The sequence below is a fragment of the Pseudophryne corroboree genome, chromosome 6 (genome assembly GCF_028390025.1).
Source record: "Pseudophryne corroboree isolate aPseCor3 chromosome 6, aPseCor3.hap2, whole genome shotgun sequence".
Classification (NCBI taxonomy): domain Eukaryota; kingdom Metazoa; phylum Chordata; class Amphibia; order Anura; family Myobatrachidae; genus Pseudophryne; species Pseudophryne corroboree.
In genome coordinates, this window is record NC_086449.1 from 570,861,123 (window position 1) to 570,886,642 (window position 25,520).

Below are 25,520 nucleotides of genomic sequence, written 5' to 3' on the forward strand. Positions count from 1 at the left end.
TCGTTACCAGCCCTAACGGGCACGAGGCTATTACCTAGCTATACCAGAGGGAAAAGTATTGCAGACCAGGTTGTCAAACTAGACGTCTTCCCCTTAACTAAATCAGTGCAATCCCACTTCCTACGTCCTAAGGTTGGCTGTTATCGTTGTTTAGGATGCTCCACGTGTAACACACTCATGATGGGCACCACATTTAGTCACCCACTGACAGGGAAGAAGTTTAAAATACTACATCGGGTGACCTGTACAACCACTCATGTGATTTACATGTTGAAATGCCCCTGTGGACTTGCCTATGTGGGCAAGACCCAGAGGCAATTCAGAGAGAGGATGGCATTGCACCGCAGCGCCATCAAACAAGCATTGGAGAAGGGCTCCAGCGAACAACCAGTGGCCCGACACTGCCTACAGGCAAGGCACACAGTAGCGAGTATGCGGGCCATTATTATAGATCATGTCCCTCTATCACATCGTGGAGGGGATCGTAATAAGATACTTCTGCAACGAGAAAGTAGATGGATTTTTACCCTTAACACATTGTCACCACGGGGTTTAAACGAAACCTTAGGTCTCCAATGTTTTCTGTAGGCACGTAGATCTAAGTTGCAAAAGGTCTTAATATAATTGCTCTATAATACATTATAGTGTTGGTGTGTTTTAACTGTTTGTTCATTACAGCAGGCACATTTAGTTAGTGACATTTAGATAACATATGTCCACTATATTGATAGTAAATTATGGCTGGCATCGTTATCTGTAAGATCAGTTTTTTATGTGTGTGTGTTTTTGTAATCATGTCTATCTAATTGGGCATTTTAATATTTTAATGTGTTGTGTATTTGTATTGATATTATTTTTGTTTTTGTTATTTTTCTTATACAGGTGTTGCTTAGTAACAGTGACATGAATGACAGGGATTGGCTCCCTGCCGGTGCGTCCGCCGGACGTCAGTGTGTTGAGAATACAGCACATAGTGAAGGGAAACGTCTTGTGAGTGAAAGCCGGTCGTGAGTTTCTTAGCAACGGGACGCATATGCCCGTGATTGGCTTGTCGACTGATGCGCTGCAATGACGTCAGTACCCAGCGACTGTGACAACTCGCGAAAACACATGGCGGTTCCGTCGGCGCCCGGACAGGTGAGTTGAATCTCAGTAATGAGTGTCTATTAGGAGGGTATATATGTATTGTTTTTCTTCTTGTGTTTGTGTATGATTGTCCCTGAAGACGGGGTGTCGTCCCCGAAACGGCGTAGGACCGAATAAAGATTAATTGAACGATATCCAGACTGCTGAGTGCCGCTGTTTCCCAAACCTCCATACATATATATATATATATATATATATATATATATATATATATACATACACACATCACACCTGTGTATGATACAGCATACAGGATGTCTTGACTCCACTGGATATAGTATATATGAACTGGCTGAAATGCCTTGATAAAGATTCTGGATATGAATCGAAACGCTGGCTACAACATGAATATACTACCCTGTATGCAATAAAGACTAGTTATGAAATATAATATGGAGAGTGCCTTCTTACTACCATAATAGGTAGATTCTGTGTGTGTGCGTGTGTGTGATATATATATATATATATATATATATATATATATATACACACATACACCATATATATATATATATATATATATATATATATATATATATATATATATATATATATATATATATATATACACACATGCATACACACACGCACATACATACATACATACATACATACATACACACGCATATTATTTTTATTTTAGCACCCTGCACCTAATCAGTTGGGAGGGCATATTTTAATTCAGAGGGGCAAAATTTAAGACGTGATGTATCACTATGGCTACTGTAGCGATACATCACATATAATATTCTGCTCTTAAAAATTTTTAAATATGTTCTCTGCACTGATTAGGTGCAGGGTGCTAGAATGAACACTTTGTAATTAACTAAGGGGGCGGATTTAACAAAGAGTGTATTCTGGTTACCGCTCATTAAAAATGATAAACCGTGCCGCAGCTAATCAGCTCCTAAAAGTCACGTGTTTGAAATATGACAGTTTGAAGCGGATTCATTGGAATGCCATTAAACATTCATAACAAGTGATAAGATGATTTTTGGTTACTTACCGTTGAATCCTTTTCTATGAGTCATGCAGGGGGACACTGGACAATGGGAAGATGCTGTAGCCATAGGAGATGGCACTTAAACTAAGAAACAAACAAACAATCCCATTAAGTCTAAGCTACTCCCCCTTGCAACTCCCAACAGGCCAGTGCAACTTCAAAGGAGCCCAGTAGGAGAAGCAGCAACCCAGTGAAACGGTTGTAATAACAAGAAAACAGAACCGTGGGGAACATACAGATAAGAACAAAACACCACATGACTGAGTGAGTGGGGAAACACAGTGTCCCCCAGTATGACTCAGAGAAAAGTATTCAAAATCCTCTTTTCTCTTACGTCGCTGCTGGGGGACACTGGACAATGGGATGTTCAACAGCTGCCCCCAGGCGAAGGAATGCTCAGGCTACCTGACTGGAGAATCATATGCCCACAGTTTGCATCACCATAGGCAAAAACATGGCAATGGTAAAAACGAGCGAAAGTGTGGACAGAGGACAAAGCCTGGAAGATCTGCTTAGCGGAAGCCCCATGCCACGCCGCCCAGAAGGTCACCACCGCCCAAGAAGAATGCGAAGACATTCTTTCCTGAACCATTCGACCCACACTAGAATAAGCCAGAGAAATGACTCGGTGGATCCAATGCAAAATGCTCTGCTTTGTAGCAAGCCAACCACATTTTTGAGCATCATAAAGCGCCAGAGGTGAATCGATGCTACAAAGTCCTGTCCAAATAGATCCACGAGACCCGGACAACATCCAACAGAGCCAGATTATCCCGATCCAGAGAAGGCACCGATGGAGGAAACACTGGAAAGGCTATGTCCTGGTTCAAGTGGAAAGCCAAAACAACCTTTGCCTGAAACGTAGGGACTGTCCAGAGAACCCCCCTATCATTATGGAATATAAGAAAAGGCAGTCTGCAGACAAAAAAATTACCCAACTTGAAGACACGCCAAGCTGAGGCAATTGCCATAAGGAAAATCAATTTCCAAGTAACAAACTTAAGATCCGCGAATCCAAAGGATCAAAGGGAGCTTGTGTAACAGCCAAAATAACAAAGTTCAGATCCCATGGAGCCACCAGCAGAGAATACGGAGAATGAACCTGCAACACACACGGATATAAGGTCTGAATAAATAAACCGACAGAGCCAAAATCTACACTTTCAAAGGAATTCATCCGTAAACTAGCATCCAAACCCCCCTGAAAAGAAAGCCAAGAAACGGAAAAGGCGAACCCTCGAAATAAGAACCCCATGCTTTTCACACCACAAAATGTAGATTCTCAAGACCCTGAGGTAATTGTGCAATGAAACCGGTTTCCGGACCTGCAATATAGTATGGACAACAGACAAAGAAAACCCCTTGGCACTCAAAAGACATGCCGTACCCTGCATTAGCAGATATGTCCACAGTGGAAGACACCACCCGGGACCTGTCTCCAGTTTGAGAACATCAGCATAAAAAGACCTTCAAGGCCAGTATGGGAGCCACTAGAATCATGGGTACCCATTGATTCTCGACTCGCTTGAGCACCCAAGGTAACATGGGAATCGTAGGAAAAAGATATGCCGGAAGTTCGGAACCATCATAGCATCGACTGTGAATGCGATTGGGTCTCAGGGAATCATACGAAACCAGTGTAGCTTGAAGTAGTGACAAGAAGCCATGAGATCCACCAGTCCCCACTTCCGAACCAGCTGCTGGACAACCTCTGGATGGATTGATCACTCCCCCAGAAGAAACATGGTTCTACTTAGGAAATCTACCCCCCAAATCTACACACCTGGCATGAACACCGCTGAGATCATTGTAACAAAGACCTCCACCTGGGACAGAATGCGGGCCGTCTCAACCATAGCGCCCAAGTTCTTCATGCCGCCCTGATTATTGACATATATCACCACCATGGTATTGTCAGACTGAATCTGCACTGGGCGGTTAGGATAGACTGGGTCCCCAACAGAGCTAGATACAGTAGATGTCTCGGAGCTCAAGCACATCGATCGACAGGACCGTCTCTGATGATGACCAAAGACCGTGAAGGCGAAGATGTAATGTCACAGCACCCTAAATGGGGAGACTCGCGTACGTGGTCATTATGACCCAAGGTGGAGAAACCAAGGATTGCTGCTTGAGCAAATGATCGGAACCAGCCAGGTATAGTTTTTTTTAGTTTACTGTAACTGCCAGCTCCTATAACACCAGCACCTCATTGTCCAGTGTCCACCCAGGATTGACGTAAGTCAAAAAAAGAATATCACTTGTTAAATCTACCCATAAAATGGCTAAATTATCCAGATAATCTCACCACAAGCATTCCATGAATTCAGGGGCGGATTGGCCCAGCGGGATACCATGTGAGATCCTGCTGGGACGGTCCCATCCTCACATCCTAGTGCCACTAGCCGGGAGCAACAGCGGCTGTGTGGCGTAGCGTGGCTACAGCGGGATGTAATAGGCTAACCAGCCGTACACACCCGGGACATCATTGCAATGTGCCATCATCTGCCCGGGCTGGTCTTGGTATTTTTTGATGGCTTGCCTTTACACTGGAACCAGAAACCTCACTGTAAGGGCAGCAATGCAGATCTATACCCCCGCCCCCCTTCCCCACATCTCTGTATCACTTCCTCCCACAGCCTTTTACAGAGCAGGTATAGTAACTGTATTGGAATAGCTTTTCTCTTTCATCCACTAGGGGACACTGGAGATCTTAGACAGCTGGGGGTGTGAAGGTTGTAGACCGGAGGTAACACAATGTAAAACAAAAAATTGAGCACAGCTGGCTCCTCCCCTTCACACACCCCCAACCCTCCAGTCTGAGAAATTGTGCTGGAGGTAGCACCGCAGGAAAGGAGCTCCTGCTCCACAAGGAATTTATTTTTGCTTCAGATATAAGTGGACCGATCCAACCTGTGTGAAAGGAGGGTGAAGGCTCCCTAAACTATACTTCAAGTATAGGAGATAAAAAGATCCCTCTGGAAGGGATCTGCATCTCTCTCACAAGATCAGCTGAGCAGCGTGGCAGTGAGTAATTACAAGTGGCAGTTAGGGGTAGAGCAACCACTTTCCCCCAGCAACAGGTGTATTTCTCCCCGCAGCAAGCAGTGTTATACAGCAGTCATGGGAGATGGAAAGGTACAGCGGCTGAGCGGCGCGGTCAGATAGGACAGGCTGTGAGGTAATTCAGCAGGGGGACAGAGGCTCTGGAGGAGCAGTGATAAGGCAGGGGGATAGTTAGATACGTAACGCTGGCACATGGAAATGCGGAGGGGGGCAGACATTAGGGCTCCCTGTGGGAGCGCGCGATTCAGACAGTGCAGCGGAGGGGTAGAGTCTCTGCGCTGACATTACAGGCTGTGATCTGAATAGGAACTTTCAGTTGCGGCCATTTTGAGGTTCTGGTTAGGCGCGCAGCTTTGGCGGGATTTTCCTGTCTGAGGGGGCGGACATGTTTAGAGTTCAGTTACTGAAGGGGATTTAGAGACTAAAGGAAGGAGAGTCGAAGGATGGTGTTTCTTTACAGTAGAATTAACATTACTGGCGCTGCTTGCAGATAGCCGTTTTAATAGTGCTCAGCTGCTGTGATCTTTTGTATTATAATTGATCTAAATCTACATGTTTTATCTTCCAAGGGACTCTGCTGACAGGTCCTGCAGAGGAGTAGCACCAGAAGTCTCAACCCGGTCAACTCAAACTGTATCAACAGTTGGTGGTGTGAGGGCTGCAAACGTCAGGTTGGTTAAATTTTTATTTATTACTACTTTAAAAAAAAATTCTCAGTGTTTAACATATTTCCAGGTGTGTGACTCCAGATTCTTCACTGCTCCCTATAGCCCTCCGGTCTTTCTCCTCCTATTCTAATAGGGTGAAGTCCTGCTGTTTGGTGTGTGTGTGTGTTTTAACATGTCTAAAGCACCAACCAAGACCACAAAAACTTGTTATGTATGTTCAAAATGTGGTAAAAAGAGCACTAATGTTGGCAGCTCCAGGGTGTGAGACACGTTTGGGAATGGAAGCTCAACCTGGGAGTAGTGGTCCGTCCGAGTCATGGAAAAATGTCTTGGCAGATATTTCTAAGGAAATGGCGGAATCCCGCAAGCAACATTTAGAATGGGCTGCGGGTTTTTCCAAGACTATGGAGGAATTCCTAATTAGAATAACTCCGCCAGCACCGGTAGACTAGAATGTGCGTAAAGTGGTTAAGAGACCCCTCCCTCTCCTGCAGGAAGAGTCGGAGGAGGAAGGAAGGTCTCATACAGGAGGAGGAGGAAGGAGAGGTTGTCGAGGCGATAATGGACGTCAGTCCTCAGGAGGAGGATGCTGAGGTCAGGGGCTTAGAATCCCTTATTGGAGCAGTAAAACAGGTCCTTAACTTCAAGGAAGAAGAGGTTAAGGAACCTGAGGTATTTGATCTATTTGAGTCTCATAAACCGCAATCAGCAGTCTTTCCGATACCTCAGACTCTCCATAGACGCTTCCAGATCCCAAAAAAGTTAACAGCAAATTACCCACTACCCAAGAGAGTCATGTCTAAGTAGGAGGTTCCGCCGATTGTGGATGCCTCCCTGGCTAGATTGTCAAAGAAAACACAATATTACGGATTCCAACTGTGACTACACAAAAGGATGGGTCAGATCGTAAGTTGGATACAGCACTAAAATCGATCTTTGTGGCTGCAGGAGCATCACAAAGGCCTACAACTATTAGTGCTTGGGTGAACAAAGCTATTGTAGCATGGGCTGGTTAGATTGTTCAGGCAGTAGCGGTAGATAATAGCCAGGAAGAAATAGTTCGACTAGCGGAGCATACCCGGGAGTCTGCTACATACATTTGCCAAGCTGCAAAAGATGCTAGCAGGATAGCGTCATGCATCTCGGCTTCGGCTATATCGGCCAGAAGGATTCTGTGGCTCAGAGAATGGCAAGTGGACTTTGAATCCAAGAAGGCAGTGGAGGCGATCCCCTTTGTAGGGGAGGCTTTATTTGGTCCGGAATTAGACAAGTGGATTTCTCAAGCAACAGTGGGAAAATCTACTTTTCTGGCTACCACGTATCCTAGAACTATGCCACCAGTAAGAAGAAATTACTCTGGTCCGGTGTTCAATTCATTTAGGTCTCAATCCTTTCGAGCTAGAGGAAGGGGTTTTGGCGGTCAATCTCGTACAAACAGAGGCAGTTCTCATTCCACAGCCTGAAATAGGACTCTAAACCTACTGAAGAGACTGTGGCATGACGTCTCCCAGCTCACCTGGGGTCTCCTATGATTGGCGCACGGTTGGAAAGGTTTCGGGACACCTGGGCCGAAAATTCACCAGAGATCTGGATCAACGATATTATTTCCCAGGGATACAAGATAGAATTTCTAAACCGATGGCACAGTCAGTGTTTTCCAACAGGCCTTCCTCGGTGCCCTCAAAAAGCGAGGGCATTAGATACGGTGATTCAAAAGTTACTTCAGACAGAAGTAATTATGCCTGCCCCAACTTCTCAAAGAGGAATGGGATTTTATTCAAATCTTTTTGTAGTGCCAAAACCAGATGGGTCCGTCAGGCCAATCCTCAATTTAAAAAAGTTTTAAATCAATTCCTGAAAGTTTACAGATTCAAGATGGTCAACAAGACTGGAGCAAGGAGAGTTCATGGTGTCGATGAACATAAAGGATGTGTATCTTCATGTCCCAATTTGGACCCCACACCATGCCTATTTACGGTTTGCAGTGGGCAAGACTCATTACCAGTTCAGAGCTCGACCGTTCGGCCTATCATCAGCCCCGAGAATCTTCACAAAGATCATGGCAGTCATGGTTGCGAAATTGAGATCGTTAGGGGTAACGATAATTCCATATCTGGACGACCTTCTGATCTCTCAGGATCAGTTGATCAGAGATGCTCAGATCACTCATCAGTTTCTGATTCGACACGGTTGGATCATGAATTTAAAAGAATCCAATCTACAACCAACGCAGAGGATTCAATTCCTGCGTCTTATTTTAGATCCAATACCACTGTAGGTGTTTTTCCCAGAAGACCAGATTCGTTCCATCAGGGAAATGGTACGTCAGGTTCTGAAGAACCAGATGGTCTCTCTGCATCTTTGTGTAAAGCTTCTTGTAAAGATAGTAGCATCCTTCGAAGCGATCCAATACGGCAGGCTTCATTCCAGACCCTTTCAGCTGAATCCGATTGCTCAGGGTGCAGGCATGCATTGGTTTCTCCACCGAAGGACTCGCTTTTCGCCCCATGCCAGGACCTCCTTTATTTGGTGGTCGGTCCACAAGAAGCTAGCGGCGGGAAAGAGGTTTGGAATCTGGGATTGGAAGATTCTGACAACAGATGCCAGTCTCAGAGGATGGGGAGCAGTACTGGAAAACCATCAGTTTCAGGGAAGATGGTCACCACAGGAGAGCAGTCTTCCAACAGACGTTCTGGAACTAAGAGCAATTTACAATGTACTTCTGCTGGCGGAAGACCACGTGAGAATGCAGTCAGACAATGTGACAGCAACGGCATACACAAACCGTCAGGTGGCTTTAAAGGAGGCCACAAGGATCCTGTCTTGGACAGAAAAGCGCAACATACTGTAATCCTGTCAGCAGTCTTCATTCCAGGAGTGGACAATTGGGAAACATACTCTCTCAGTAGCAAAGATATGCATCCAGGGGAGTGGGGTCTACACCCACAGGTATTCGAGGCAGTGATAAGAAGGTCGGGTCTAAAGCAAACAGACCTAAATGGCCTCTCGGAACAACTATCAGCTGCCAAGATATGTGTCCAAAACGCGGAATCCAACAGCAGAAGCAGTGGACGCGCTGGTGATTCCCTGGACATATGACCTAGTGTACATCTTTCCACCGTTACCAAGAGTGTTGAAAAAGGTGAAACAGGAAAGAGCATGGGTGATTCTGATAGCACCAGACTGGCCTCGCAGAAGTTGGTACTCGGACCTGAGGGGACTTCTGGCGGAAGAGCCTTTTAAAACTAGCGCAGAGGGAGGACCTGTAGTCACAAGGCCCAATCCTTCACCCATACCTGAACCACCTACGTTTGACAGCGTGGTTCTTGAGACCAGGATACTAAGAGACAGAGGTATCCCAAAATCGGCTATTCCTACTATGTTGGCTGCAAGGAAGCCGGTCACTGCAGCACATTACTATAGAATATGGAAGAAGTACATGGACTGGTGCCAGCCTAGGGGTTGGAACCCTAGAGAGTGCCGCCTTACTAGACTGTTGAGGTTTCTCCAAAATGGTTTGGAAGGGGGTTTGAGATTGGCATCCTTAAAAGGTACAGGTCTCGGCCCTATCGATCCTTTTCCAGCAACATCTGGCAGCCTTGCAGGAGGTCCAGACATTTTTGCAGGGTGTGTTGAGAATACACCCACCTTTTCGTCCGCCAACGGCCCCATGGGATCTAAATTTGGTGTTAGAATTTTTGAGATCGGCCGTTTGAGCTTTTCGAAAGGGCGGATCTAAAATATGAGCTGGAAGGCAGTCCTGCTCCTAGGTTTAGCGTCAACAAGCACAGTCTCAGAGTTAGGAGCCTTGTCATGTAAGAGCCCCTTTTTAGTTTTTCATGAAGACAGGGCGGAGCTCCATACGAAAGCGGAGTATTTACCTAAGGTGGTTTCGAGATTTCACATAAACCAGCCGATTGTAGTCCACGCCTTCAAAGGATTGACAGGGGGACGTGTCCTTGGATGTGGTCAGAGCCTTACGGGTCTACGTTGAGGCTACGATTTCTACCAGGAAGTCTGATACTTTGTTTGTATTATATGATGGACCCAGGAAGGGTTGACCAGCTTCAAACAGACCTTGGCTAGATGGATTTGTCTAACCATAAAACAGGCATATATTTCTTGTAGTAAGAAAGTTCCTTTTCGGGTAGGTGCTCATGCCACCAGATCAGTGGGAGCTTCATGGGCTGCGGCTAGAGGAGCTTCCACTACCCAACTTTGCAGAGCTGCAACAAGGTCATCGGCACACACGTTCACTCGGTTTTACAAGTTTGATACATTTGCAGCTAGAGATGCAAATTTTGGACGTTTGGTTCTTCAGGTCTCGGACAGCACTCTCGCCTATGGGAGTATCTTTGGGACGTCCCCAGCTGTCTAAGATCTCCAATGAAGAAAGAGAAGAGGATTTTGGTACTTACCGATAAATCCATTTCTCTGAATCAACTCGGGGACACTGGACGGCCACTTTGGTGCTGTCAGCCTGCGTGTTCTTTTAAATTTAGTTAAAACAGTTTGGTTATTGTGTTATTAGTACTTGGTTGCTATTTGACGTGTTGGTAAGGTTGGTTCCTCCCGTATGGCCTTGATCTTTTATGTTCCCTCTTCTCTCAGTCAATTTTTCAAACTGGAGGGTTTGGGGGCGTGAATGAAGGGGGAGGAGCCAGCTGTGCATAGTTTTTTATTTTACATTGCGCTACCTCCGGTCTACAACCTTCACACCCCAAGCTGACTAAGATCTCCACAGTCCCCGAGTGGATTCAGAGAAATGGATTTATCGGTAAGTACCAAAATCTTCTTTTAACGAACTGTGCTGAGGGGTATTAATATTATATTGGGACTATTTTAGTTTGTGGGAAATTAATGTTATGTGGGGGTTAGTGTAGACCGGTTAAAATGTTGTGCAGACTGGTGCTATATGAAGACTAATGTGAAGGGAATATGAATGTTATGTGGGGACTAATGTTTGTATTATGTTTGCATTATCATCATCTGGGGAGTGATTTATGTTACTTGGAGGCTAGTAATGTGGGGTTCCTGTGGGAAGATATTAATGCAATGCATGGTCTATATTAAATGTGTATGTCATTAATTTGATGTTGGAACTCGTTGAGGGAACAGACCAGTGTATAAGTACTAATTTCTATTAGATTGGATTTAAAGGTATGCTGGAAAACTGTGAGGCTGGTTGAGTGGCAGAGATTGTGACACCACCCCCATTAGGCTGCTTCCATAGATTTCCCGGACTGGTTTTCTATCCCAATCCACCCCTGCATGCATTTATATAATTATCTAGTCTTAATGACTTCAGCGACATTTAAATATACATCTTTTTATTATAATTATAGGCTATACATATGGACTTTGCTGTATACTTTAGAATTTTAACTCAGACTAAATAAATGAGTAACTGTGAAAAGGTTATATATGTTACATGGTACAAAGTCGTTAAACCAGAAAACAAGACAGCAACAAATCTGTACCAATGTCATTAAGTTTATAGGAGGACTGCTTAGTTATATCTTTTGAGACAAACAGTAGTAAGGATAATAAAATCCTACACTTTGAATCAGCACAGCAATTTGCTTTTCTTTCAAACGCACAATGTCAGTTAGCACACATTGATAGCAGGCTTTGTGACCACAATGATTACCTGTGTATAGAGCTCGTATAACTTGGGCTCCATGTACAATGCTCGCGGATTTGAAAACTTGGAAAAAACTCTCAAATGTGTGATGAGTTGCCTTCAAATAGAAAGAAAGAGTCAATTTTAAAAATAGAATTTAGTACTTGGCTAAATCCAAATAACATTTTGCATATTCATTTTTTGTTTTTAGTTAAATGTAGTGAAAGAATATAATTTTTTTTCTTCATAATCAGAAAACAGAGTAAATATTCACTTTGGCAGGGAAAAACAAATATTATCCTTGACATGAAACTTGAACCAATGTATGTCAAGCCATGAAGTGGCAGTTAAGCGTATATTGGCAAACATCATGCAACAAATCATGACAAATAAATATGTGAAGTGTTGAGAGATGAGATTAATGAAAATGTCAGGCTCTTAACAATGAAGTCTGTTTTTACACTACTTTTTAAATAAATTGTACTGGTATATCGCAAAAATGTGTCACAAAAACGTAAAAATGCAACATGGTAGTTTTATCACATAAAAACTTGGTACCAACTGAAAAGGAGATTTCTGTTCTTACCTGTTAAATTATTATCTTTAAATCATAGGGGACACAGGGATAACATTGGGGACGTAGTTGGCATCCCGACATATGGAATGTCGGCGGTCAGAAGACCGGTGCCGGATTCTCAACATTGTGAACCTAAGTATGCCGGGGAAGGTTAGGTTTAGGCTGTGGGGGGTGTTAGGCTGCGGGGAGGGAGGGATAGGTTTGGAGACAGTTCAAATATTTACCTGGTAGGTGCTGGGATTCTGACTGTCAGGAAGCCAGTGTCGGTCATGTGACTGCTGGCATGGTCAGTTCTGATCTCCCATACGCAACTCTAATGCTGGGTATAGCCTGGAGAGTTGGAGTCTGGGCACCAAACAGATAAGATTTCTCTCCCAGCAGCCAAGGCTCGCTCTCTCCTCTATACCCTGCCCCCAGCCACAGGCAGCCAGTTACATTAACAAGCCCAAGGCAAGGAGAGAAAATGAGAAGGAAGACTGGCACTCAGGTCCAAACAAAGAGTGGATGTGAACAGGCTAACAGGTAATAGTGCAAAAAAAAACCCTGCAACACAGGAGCGTCAGATTGGGCGCCCTGTGTCTCCTATGGATCATTAGAAGATATGATTCAACAGGTATGAACATAAATCAACTTTTCTTCTTTTATAAGGGAGACAATGATAATACTGGGACATTCCAAAGTTGTTCTCCTAAGGGAGGGGATGCTCCTGAGCTGTGCTGAAAACCCTTCTCCAAACAGTCGCAACCGAAAAAGCAAAGGTGTTCAATGAATAGAACTTAATGTTTGTATGGGCAGAGGATTTAGGGTTCAAGCCTCTTGTCGAAAGCCAAAGTACTCCAAACCAGATAATTTCTGTCCGAACAAGGCTTCCGGCCATTAAGCATGGAACGAATGACCCTTCTTGAAAACCCTTCCACTTTCAGGACAGATGTCTCAAAAGTCACCTAACAAAGCAAGACGGCCCAGACCCAGATGGAAGCATGACCCTGAGACAGAAGAACCAGCCGCAGAGGAGGACTCAGTGGAGCATAAATGGAGAGGCCTAGAAGATCCGTGGCCTTGTTCAGGTGGGACCGGAGGAGTCACCACAAGAGAAAGTGACGGACCTCTCTCTGTATCTCTCTCTCTTGAGAGAGAAAGAGAGAAAAAGAGAGAGAGAAAGAATGATTGTTTGCACCCTGAGGTGCAGATGAGACTTGTTTCACTGTGCAAGAATTTCCAGTTGAAGAGGACCGGAGTGAAACTTGACATACTTCACCATGTAGAAGAAGGAGACCAAAGAGAGCCCAGGTTCTGCATGCTGGAGTGGATCAACACCAGACGGTGATGAAAAAATGTGCGCATTCTGGATCGTAAGGCCTTAAGCTTGTCCATGGGAAGCAAGACTCGTCGAACCCTGAAATCCAATAAGGCCACTAAATGTAGCATATTCTGAGATGGTGTCAATGTAGATTTTCGCCAATTGCCTATTGACCCGTGAGACTGGAGAAGATCCACAGTCAGACAGATGTAATCCCCGAGATCATCAGTAGACTGGGCCAGGAAAAGAAAGTCATCCAGATAAGGCAGGATTCGGACACCTCTGCGTCGAAGGTGGGCTGCCATGGCTGCCATGACTTTCGTGAAAACACGAGGAGCTGTGGAAAGTCCAAATGGCAATGCTGAAACTGAGAAAGTGCTGGTGACTGACTCATATGGGAATATGTAAATAGACATCCTGGATATCTAAGGATGCCATGAAATTCCTCGGTTCCAGAGCCAGAATGATGGAGTGAAGAGACTCCATGCATAATTTGGGGATTCGCAGGAACATGTTGAGTGTTTTCAGATTGAGGACAGGTGGGAATGAGCAGTCTGGCTTCAGAAGCAGAAAGAGGTTGGCATAGAAGCCCATGGCTCTCAGATAAGGGTTATCTACTGGAAAGCCGGTTGAAAAATGCCGGACTGGAGGACGCTTCTAAAAGGTTAGGGCATCCGTCGTGGTCACCATCCAGAGAAAAAGCAGAGGCTGGCCTCCCACGCTGGGGGTTTGTAGGCGGGGGCAGCCCTGTCATGCTGTAGGCTTATCAGCTGGTAGATCAGGGCTGCTTAACACGGGACTTGGAGTCTTTTGAGGAGGAACCATGGAATCTAGAAAAAGAATGACTACCGGCCCTTCCTTGCAGATGAAAGCAGCAAAAAATATACCATTCTCGACCTGGGAGCTGCCACAGTAGGGAGGAAAGCCGTTTTGGACACAGCAATGGTAGCCACTATCTTGTCTAACTCTGGACCAAAGAGAATCTCCCCTGAAAACAAAAGAGCCTCCAGAGCCTTATTAGAATCTGTGTCAGCACACCTGGAATGCAGCCAAAGTGCTCTCATTGCCACCACAGCAGATGCCGACACATAAGAGGTCAAGACTCCTGTGTCAATAGCTGCTCAATCAAGATAGGGAACAGACTCCCTAATTTTCCCAACAAGATACAATAACTCTTTTCTGTGGGTACCAGAACTGAGGCCGTCCTCTACAGCATCTGCCCAGCAGCCGATGGGCTTAGCCAAGCGGAGGAGAGGGCTGGGCGTTCAAAAGCACCTGCATTAGAAGAGATCACCTTCAGGAAGTTCTCCAGTGTCCTAACCACTGGATCCTTAAGGGAAGCAGTGTTCAGAAAAGGAAGGCTAGTAGATCTAACCAGTCGGTCAAAGTGAGCATCAACTGGAGGAGGGGACACCCACTTTTCCTGATCCGCAGCTGGTAACTGATAAAAGGAACCAATGCTCTTATATACCTGGAAGCACCTAATAGGGTGAACACATGCCTCTGCAAGAAGGTCCTCAAACTGCACAGAAGGAGGGAACTCAGCTGTCACATCCTTCTAACACTTAAATACTGGGGTTTTGGACTTCGGGTTCTGCTCAGAATACTCGATCAAAACTGCAGATTTAACTGCCCTTATCAGTGCCCCTATAGCGCTCTGTGATAGAGATTCTTCTGGTACAGAGGAGGTCTTGATATCTGAGGTAATGGAGATATTAGCCTCATGTTCCGAAGAAACATGCAACAGACAAGGGCATAGAGCTGTCTTGACCTGGGAGGTCTGTGATGCCCAATCTCTTTCCAGCATCTGCTGGAAAGATGCCGACACCTGTGCCAACCCCTGTACTGACTTAGTGAAGGACTGCGCCCACAGTATTTCGCTGGCAGATGGCTGCGTATCGCCCTGAGCAGATAACCTGGGCTACACCTATGGAGTATCAGGGGGAGTTGGCCTGGGAGCTGCAAGCTGGTTAGCTAACTTGAACATTACCTGTGAAAACATGGAAGCCCATGCTGGTACCTGACTGGAAGTAGTGACCGAAGGAACCGGACCCTGCATAGGAGGCACTTCGGCAAAGGTTCTACAGCTACGTAACAAAGGAGCGCCCACCTCCCTGGGTGCTTTAGTCTTAGAAGACATTAAGATGCAATCCAAGGATGTCCCCACACACAAAGGATATATAACAGCAGTGTTTACGGTGCTGTGCGATGAATGGTAAAGCACCACAAATAGATAAGTAAGTACAGAGGCATTTCTAGAGAGAAGGGGACCCGTGTGCAGACTCCGTGTGTGGGCCCCCTCCTCTCCTGTAGCCGTCACCGCCACTGTTAGCGTTCTCAGCACTGAGACTCTGGCACAGTGCCAGAGTCTACAACGCATGCGCAGGACTCCGAAAAAATGGCAGCCGCGCCATTTTTCCGCTGTCCTGCGCATATGCTGTAGACTCTGGCACTGTGCCAGAGTCTCCAGTGCCCTAGCAGCGGCGGTGACGGCTACGGGAGAGGAGGGGGCCCACACACAGTCACTGATTGACGCCGGAAAGGTAAGTATAGGAGAAATGGGTGCAGTGTGGGCCCCTTCTGGACTCAAGGGCCCGTGTGTATCGCACCCATTATAGATACGCCACTGAGTAAGTAGGGCTATACAGAGTTTATCATATAATGGTGAATGCCAATCGAAAAAGTGGTGTTCACTCCAGTGTGAAAAGTAACAGCAGCAATTATTCACCTAAGACATTAAATAAACAGCTAATCGTATCTAATTTGACCGCTGGGAGTAAGATATACAGGGAAACCAGGAGCTCAAGCTACTCTCCGGAGATGTGTTCAGGCAGGCAAGTCTGTAAAATGACTGCCCATCGTCTCTCTGTAGGAGGGGAAAGAGGAGTAACCCTGTCGCAGGCGGTCTGATGAGAGTAAGCGCGCCCAGGAGTGGGATAATGGCAAACGGTAGGAGCCTGTCTCCCTAGTCTGGCCTGGACCTCGAGGTAAATGGCCGCCACGACTTTGGACCTAGTGGTCAGTTTCAGCCGCGTCCTGTTACCATGGAGCTGACCTGGTGGTCTAGTGGGGGTAGTGGGGGTGTGGTGACGACCGGAGCCCCCACTGCCAAAACAGTCAGTGGTCTCCTTCACCTTGCCTTACCTGTCCCCCTATGCTTCCAGCGGCGGGAAGTATCCCGTCTGCTGAGAAACTCCAGACTAAGTCTCTGACTCATTCATTAGTGCTGTGGCCACTGGCTCGGCAAAGCGGCAGTGAGGGTGTCCTATAGAATTGCCTTTCACTGCCCACGTAAAGAAAAAAGAAAAAGAAAAATCAAATAAGGAGCTACTATAAAGCATCCCCCCCTCCGCCCCAAGTCAGTGCCTGCTCTGGCACCAAACTAAAACGGTCTGTTTGTGACTGGGGCGGAGTATAAGGGAGAGAGAGCCTGGGCTACTGGGAGAGAAATCTTAACTATTTGGTGCCAAGGCCGGTCAATTGACAGTCCACAATGTGTTGGGCTGGATGGCCGCTGTAGCAGTCTTATAAACTCCATCGCATAGACAATTCTATGACTTTCAAACTTTTACCAGCTGCATAGGAAAGTTAGTATTACAGATACTTAAATGGGTGAATAATTTCTGAACAGCACAAGCCCCAGGCATGGAATCCTCATGGTTGTAAAGGGAGGGAGGGAGGGCGGCATCTAAGTCAAATATAAAAGTAATGTTCTCCTTTAAAACTACAATGAGTAACCTAATAGTCTCTATAAAAAAAGAATCCACTTCATAATCAAGTTCTTCACAAGTAACAGTTTACAGCAAACAGAGAAATCATGTCTACCTTATAGCCAGCTAACACAAACACCAGCTACTTTATGAACTATGCATTCTATGACTTACTGTCACTCAGTAGGTGCATTTGGAGATGGTATACAGTCTCTAGGTCGACCACACTTAGGTCGACAGTCATTCGGTCGACATGGTTTCTATGTCGACATAACAAAAGGTCAACGTGAGTTTTTCACAATTTTTTCCATTTAAAAAAAAAAACTTTCATACTTCACGATCCACGTGGACTACGATTGGGAACGGTAACCAGTGCCGAACGCAGTGTTAGCGAAGCGAGGCACTGTGCCCAAAGCATGGCGAGCGATCACGAGCCATGCAAGGGGACACAGTGCACCAATTAAGGGTCCCGCTCACTCTACAAAGAAAATGACACCAAAAAAAAAATAAGAATTTACTTACCGATAATTCTATTTCTCGTAGTCCGTAGTGGATGCTGGGAACTCCGTAAGGACCATGGGGAACAGCGGCTCCGCAGGAGACTGGGCACAAAAGTAAAAGCTTTAGGACTACCTGGTGTGCACTGGCTCCTCCCCCTATGACCCTCCTCCAAGCCTCAGTTAGGATACTGTGCCCGGACGAGCGTACACAATAAGGAAGGATTTTGAATCCCGGGTAAGACTCATACCAGCCACACCAATCACACCGTACAACCTGTGATCTGAACCCAGTTAACAGCATGATAACAGAGGAGCCTCTGAAAAGATGGCTCACAACAATAATAACCCGATTTTTGTAACAATAACTATGTACAAGTATTGCAGACAATCCGCACTTGGGATGGGCGCCCAGCATCCACTACGGACTACGAGAAATAGAATTATCGGTAAGTAAATTCTTATTTTCTCTGACGTCCTAGTGGATGCTGGGAACTCCGTAAGGACCATGGGGATTATACCAAAGCTCCCAAACGGGCGGGAGAGTGCGGATGACTCTGCAGCACCGAATGAGAGAACTCCAGGTCCTCCTCAGCCAGGGTATCAAATTTGTAGAATTTAGCAAACGTGTTTGCCCCTGACGAAGTAGCTGCTCGGCAAAGTTGTAAAGCCGAGACCCCTCGGGCAGCCGCCCAAGATGAGCCCCTTCCTTGTGGAATGGGCTTTTACAGATTTTGGCTGTGGCAGGCCTGCCACAGAATGTGCAAGCTGAATTGTACTACAAATCCAACGAGCAATAGTCTGCTTAGAAGCAGGAGCACCCAGCTTGTTGGGTGCATACAGGATAAACAGCGAGTCAGATTTTCTGACTCCAGCCGTCCTGGAAACATATATTTTCAGGGCCCTGACTACGTCCAGCAACTTGGGAGTCCTCCAAGTCCCTAGTAGCCGCAGGTACCACAATAGGCTGGTTCAAGTGAAACGCTGAAACCACCTTAGGGAGAAATTGAGGACGAGTCCTCAATTCTGCCCTGTCCGTATGAAAAATTAGGTAAGGGCTTTAATAGGATAAAGCCGCCAATTCTGAGACACGCCTGGCTGAAGCCAGGGCTAACAGCATTACCACTTTCCATGTGAGATATTTTAAGTCCACAGTGGAGAGTGGTTCAAACCAAAGTGATTTTAGGAACCCCAAAATTACATTGAGATCCCAAGGTGCCACTGGAGGCACAAAAGGAGGCTGTATATGCAGTACCCCCTTGACAAACGTCTGAACTTCAGGAACTGAAGCCAGTTCTTTTTGGAAGAAAATCGACAGGGCCGAAATTTGAACCTTAATGGACCCTAATTTTAGGCCCATAGACAGTCCTGTTTGCAGGAAATGCAGGAAACGACCCAGTTGAAATTCCTCTGTAGGGGCCTTCCTGGCCTCGCACCACGCAACATATTTACGCCAAGTACGGTGATAATGTTGTACGGTTACATCCTTCCTGGCTTTGATCAGGGTAGGGATGACTTCATCCGGAATGCCTTTTTCCTTCAGGATCCGGCGTTCAACCGCCATGCCATCAAACGCAGCCGCGGTAAGTCTTGGAACAGACAGGGTCCCTGCTGGAGCAGGTCCTTTCTTAGAGGTAGAGGCCACGGGTCCTCTGTGAGCATCTCTTGAAGTTCCGGGTACCAAGTCCTTCTTGGCCAATCCGGAGCCACGAGTATAGTCCTTACTCCTCTCCTTCTTATGATTCTCAGTACCTTGGGTATGAGAGGCAGAGGAGGGAACACATACACTGACTGGTACACCCACGGTGTTACCAGAGCGTCCACAGCTATTGCCCGAGGGTCCCTTGACCTGGCGCAATACCTGTCTAGTTTTTTGTTGAGGCGGGACGCCATCATGTCCACCTTTGGTTTTTCCCAACGGTTCACAATCATGTGGAAGACTTCTGGGTGAAGTCCCCACTCCCCCGGGTGGAGGTCGTGTCTGCTGAGGAAGTCTGCTTCCCAGTTGTCCACTCCCGGAATGAACACTGCTGACAGTGCTATCACATGATTTTCCGCCCAGCGAAGAATCCTTGCAACTTCGGTCATTGCCCTCCTGCTTCTTGTGCCGCCCTGTCTGTTTACGTGGGCGACTGCCGTGATGTTGTCCGACTGGATCAGCACCGGCTGACCTTGAAGCAGAGGTCTTGCTAGGCTTAGAGCATTGTAGATGGCCCTTAGCTCCAGGATATTTATGTGAAGTGATGTCTCCAGGCTTGACCACAAGCCCTGGAAATTTCTTCCCTGTGTGACTGCTCCCCAGCCTCTCAGGCTGGCATCCGTGGTCACCAGGACCCAGTCCTGAATGCCGAATCTGCGGCCCTCTAGAAGATGAGCACTCTGTAACCACCACAGGAGAGACACCCTTGTCCTTGGTGACAAGATTATCCGCTGATGCATCTGAAGATGCGACCCGGACCATTTGTCTAGCAGATCCCACTGGAAGGTTCTTGCGTGGAATCTGCCGAATGGGATTGCTTCGTAAGAAGCCACCATCTTTCCCAGGACCCTTGTGCATTGATGCACTGAGACTTGGCCTGGCTTTAGGAGATTTCTGACTAGTTCGGATAACTCCCTGGCTTTCTCCTCCGGGAGAAACACCTTTTTCTGGACTGTGTCCAGGATCATCCCTAGGAATAGAAGTCGTGTCGTCGGGATCAGCTGCGATTTTGGAATATTGAGAATCCAACCGTGCTGGCGCAGCACTATCTGAGATAGTGCTACTCCGACTTCCAACTGTTCCCTGGATCTTGCCCTTATCAGGAGATCGTCCAAGTAAGGGATAACTAACACTCCCTTCCTTCGAAGGAGTATCATCATTTCGGCCATTACCTTGGTAAAGACCCGGGGTGCCGTGGACAATCCAAACGGCAGCGTCTGAAACTGATAGTGACAGTTCTGTACCACAAACCTGAGGTACCCTTGGTGAGAAGGGTAAATTGGGACATGTAGGTAAGCATCTTTGATGTCCAGAGACACCATATAGTCCCCTTCTTCCAGGTTTGCAATCACTGCTCTGAGTGACTCCATCTTGAATTTGAACCTTTGTATGTAAGTGTTCAAGGATTTTAGGTTTAAAATTGGTCTCACCGAGCCATCCGGCTTCGGTACCACAAATAGTGTGGAATAGTACCCCTTTCCCTGTTGTAGGAGGGGTACCTTGATTATCACCTGCTGGGAATACAGCTTGTGAATGGCTTCCAATACTGCCTCCCTGTCTGAGGGAGACGTCGGTAAAGCAGACTTTAGAAAACGGCGAGGGGGAGACGACTCGAATTCCAATTTGTACCCCTGAGATTCCACCTGAAGGATCCAGGGGTCCACTTGCGAGTGGGCCCACTGCGCACTGAACTTCTTGAGACGGGCCCCCACCGTGCCTGAGTCCGCTTGTAAAGCCCCAGCGTCATGCTGAGGACTTTGCGGAGGCGGGAGAGGGCTTTTGTTCCTGGGAACTGGCTGTTTGTTGCAGCCTTTTTCCTCTCCCTCTGCCACGGGGCAGAAATGAGGCGCCTTTTGCCCACTTGCCCTTATAGGGCCGAAAGGACTGCGCCTGATAATATGGCGTCTTCTTAGGTTGAGAAGCTACCTGGGGTAAAAATGTGGATTTTCCAGCAGTTGCCGTGGCTACCAGGTCTGATAGACCTACCCCAAATAACTCCTCCCCCTTATAAGGCAATACTTCCATGTGCCTTTTAGAATCCGCATCACCTGACCACTGCCGCGTCCATAAACCTCTTCTTGCAGAAATGGACAGCGCGCTAACTCTTGATGCCAGTCGGCAAATATCCCTCTGTGCATCACGCATATATAGAAATGCATCCTTCAAATGCTCTATAGTCAGTAATATACTGTCCCTATCTAGGGTATCAATATTTTCAGTCAGGGAATCCGACCACGCCAGGCCCGCACTGCACATCCAGGCTGAGGCGGTTGCTGGTCGCAGTATAACACCCGTGTGAGAGTATATACATTTTAGGATATTCTCCAGCTTTCTATCGGCAGGTTCCTTTAGGGCGGACGTATCAGGAGAGGGTAGTGCTACCTGTTTAGACAAGCGTGTGAGCGCTTTATCCACCCTAGGGGGTGTTTCCCAACGTGCCCTATCCTCTGGCGGGAAAGGGTACGATGCCAATAACCTTTTAGGAATTATCAGTTTTTTATCGGGGGAAACCCACGCCTCATCACACACTTCATTTAATTCCTCGGATACAGGAAAAACTACAGGCAGTTTTTTCTCACCAAACATAATACCCTTTTTAGTGGTACTTGTATTATCAGATATATGCAATACATTTTTTATTGCTTCAATCATGGTACATGTGGCCCTAGTGGAAGTCACGTTTGTCTCCTCATCATCGACACTGGAGTCAGTATCCGTGTCTGTGTCTGCCATTTGAGGTAACGGGCGTTTTAAAGCCACTGATGGCGTTTGAGACCCCAGGACAGGCACAAGCTGAGTAGCCGGCTGTCTCATGTCGTCAACTGTCTGTCGTAAGGAGCTGACACTGTCACGCAATTCCTTCCACAAGCTCATCCACTCAGGTGTCGACTCCCTAGGGGGTGACAACTGTATAATAGGCAATTGCTCCGCCTCCATCTCATTTTCCTCCTCAAACATGTCGACACAATCGTACCGACACACCGCACACACACAGGGAATGCTCTGATAGAGGACAGGACCCCACTAGCCCTTTGGGGAGACAGAGGGAGAGTATGCCAGCACACACCAGAGCGCTATATATATACAGGAATACCACTATAAAATGTGCTTTTCCCTTTATAGCTGCTGTTAGTATAAAACTGCGCCAAATTAGTGCCCCCCTCTCTTTTTTTACCCTTTTCTGTAGTGCAGGACTGCAGGGGAGAGTCAGGGAGACGTCCTTCCAGCGGAGCTGTGATGGAAAATGGCGCCAGTGTGCTGAGGAGATAGGTTCCGCCCCCTTCTCGGCGGCCTTTTCTCCCGCTTTTTAGGTGAGTTCTGGCAGGGGTTAAAATACACCCATATAGCCCTGGGGGTTATATGTGGTGTATTTATGCCAGCCAAGGTGTTTTACATTGCTGCTCAGGGCGCCCCCCCCTAGCGCCCTGCACCCTCAGTGACCGGAGTGTGAAGTGTGCCTGAGTAACAATGGCGCACAGCTGCAGTGCTGTGCGCTACCTTGTTGAAGACGGATGTCTTCTGCCGCCGATTTTTCCGGACCTTTTCTTGCTTCTGGCTCTGTAAGGGGGCCGGCGGCGCGGCTCCGGGACCGAGCTCCGAGGCTGGGCCTGTGTTCGGTCCCTCTGGAGCTAATGGTGTCCAGTAGCCTAAGAAGCCCAATCCACTCTGCACGCAGGTGAGTTCGCTTCTTCTCCCCTTAGTCCCTCGATGCAGTGAGCCTGTTGCCAGCAGGTCTCACTGAAAATAAAAAACCTAAAACTAAACTTTCACTAAGAAGCTCAGGAGAGCCCCTTAGTGTGCACCCTTCTCGGCCGGGCACAAAAATCTAACTGAGGCTTGGAGGAGGGTCATAGGGGGAGGAGCCAGTGCACACCAGGTAGTCCTAAAGCTTTTACTTTTGTGCCCAGTCTCCTGCGGAGCCGCTATTCCCCATGGTCCTTACGGAGTTCCCAGCATCCACTAGGACGTCAGAGAAAAAAAAACCTCATGTCGATCATGCTCATGTCGGCCTATTTTGGGTGTCTACTTAGTCAGTGTCGACCAATAGTGGTCGACCTAGACACTGTCAACCTAAGTGTGGTCAACCCTACGAACCACACCGGTTGGAGACTGATCTAAACCAGAGGTTCCAAAATGTGGTCCTCAAGGCTCCCCAATAGTCCAGGTTTTAGGTATATCCATGGCTCAGCACAGATGGTTAAATCAAATTGACTAGGGTGCTAATTAAGTCTCCTGTGGCTCAGCATGGACACATTTAAAACCAGGACCGTTGGGGTGCCTTGAGGACCGCGTTTTGGAACCACTGATCTAAACCACTGACATAGCTAAGAACCAAAGGCTAACTGCATGGGAGGAAACTTATTAGCAATACTGGGCATGCTCTGATGGGCAATGCAGGATCAGTAGCCAAAACCCTTAGACCAGGCATTCCCAATTTCGGTCCTCAAGGCACACTAACAGTCCAGGTTTAAGCGATATCCGTACTTCAGCACAGGTGACTTAATTAGTACCTAAGTTACTGTATTTTGATTTAACCATCTGTGCTGAAGCCTGGACATCACTAACACCTGCACTGTTAGAGTGCCTTGAGGACCAAGGTTGGAAGTGCTTGCCTTAGAGTGAAAAATCAAGATCACAGACACCTCTTCAATTCAAATATCTAATATATTTCACTCAACAGTTCTGTATTTTACTATTACATATTTATACATTGCACTTATATTACTTCGCGCTTTACAGAGAACATTTAGCCATTCACATTACTCCCTGTCAGAGTGGAGCTTACAGTCTATATTCCCCAACGCACATTAAGCTACCATTATATTTTTAGGTTATTAGAGGAAACGGAGCACCAGGAGGAAACCCAGACAAACACAGGGAGAACATACACAACACCGAACAGATAAGGTCCTGATTGAATTTGATTTCATGACCTCAGAGCTGTGATCAGAAATCTAACCACTGTGAACTATACATTTCATAATGCTATTCATAGAAGTCCTGAAAAATGTATTAAAATAGTAAAGTATTTATTTTGCATGTATTCAATTGTTCAAGTAATATTCCTGATTTGCAGATTATGTGTAGGCCCGCCTGCAATCGCCAACTAAAATACACTAATAGACAGCGTAGGAGCCATTATAAAGATAGGAACCATGCAGTCAGTTTGTCAGTTTATTTTTACCTATCAGTATTTCCACACAAATATGACCAGACAGACAGTATGTGGTTAATATACCGGCTGTCGGTATATCGTATGTATTCCCTTTCAGACTGCTATAGCCAGGTCGCACACAGGATTTGTACACGGGTCCTTCCCGGGTGCAAACCGGCTGAGACCCCTTTCAGGCTGGCAGCCCACCTGGCTTATTGCCAGGTTTGAGACGTCACCACCGATGTGTGTGAAGGCGGCACTTGGAAATTAAATGCTCTCCAAGTGCCGCCTTTTTCCTATTATGTGAACAGGTGCCAGGCTGCACCGACCCGGCTTACCGGTCACACTGCACCACGAGCCATGTTGAACAACCCTGCTCGCTACCCGAACCGAGTTAGTTTAACTGGACCTTTCAGACTACGCCACAACCCGTGTTGCTGTGCATTTATGTGCAATAACTCTGGTTATTGCTAGCGGTCTGAAAGGGATATTAGAAAGAATTATGTACAGGGATTTTGATCTAAAAGACTGAGAGGTGAAAAGTATGAGATGTAAACCAGGACATAAAACAGTTTAGAGACTACACCTACCTACACACACAATAAAAATGCATTTTCCTTTTTATTATACAACTCGGGTATCTTTAGACATCTGACATGCTAGGAAGAATGTATCTTATGGGCCCCTACACACTGGAAGATAACACTGAACGATATGAACGTTCTCGTTCATTAATGAACGAGACCTCGTTCATATAGTTCGTTGTGGAAGCACCAACGATGAACGATGTGCGGCCCTGCGCTAGTCCATCATTGGCGCCGGGTCGCTTATGCATGCAGGTCAATATGGACAATCTCGTCCATGTTAGCATGCAGTGCTAAGAAACTTCACTCCCCCGTCACCTACCCCCCCCCCGCCGCCGGGTCGCCCGCCGGCTGTCGGGCAGCTCATCGGCGTGTCGACAAGTGTGTAGAGTCCACTAATGTAAAAAAAAAAGGTACAATTTCACTTTGCGCTCCAAATGTTCAGAATTCCAGTAGTCCTCGCGGTAGGATCAAGTAGTATTTAAACCAATG

The 25,520-nt window shown here is 46.6% G+C and overlaps 1 protein-coding gene across 1 annotated transcript in view; it reads right to left on the bottom strand.

Moving 5' to 3' along the window:
• UTP20 (UTP20 small subunit processome component) overlaps positions 1 to 25,520 on the bottom strand; it is a 276,038-nt gene that overhangs the window by 151,231 nt on the left and 99,287 nt on the right. Inside the window, exon 23 of the mRNA XM_063930017.1 lies at positions 11,534 to 11,624. Within this exon, the coding sequence (XP_063786087.1) occupies positions 11,534 to 11,624 (91 nt within the window). The remainder of the gene's footprint in view (positions 1 to 11,533; positions 11,625 to 25,520) is intronic.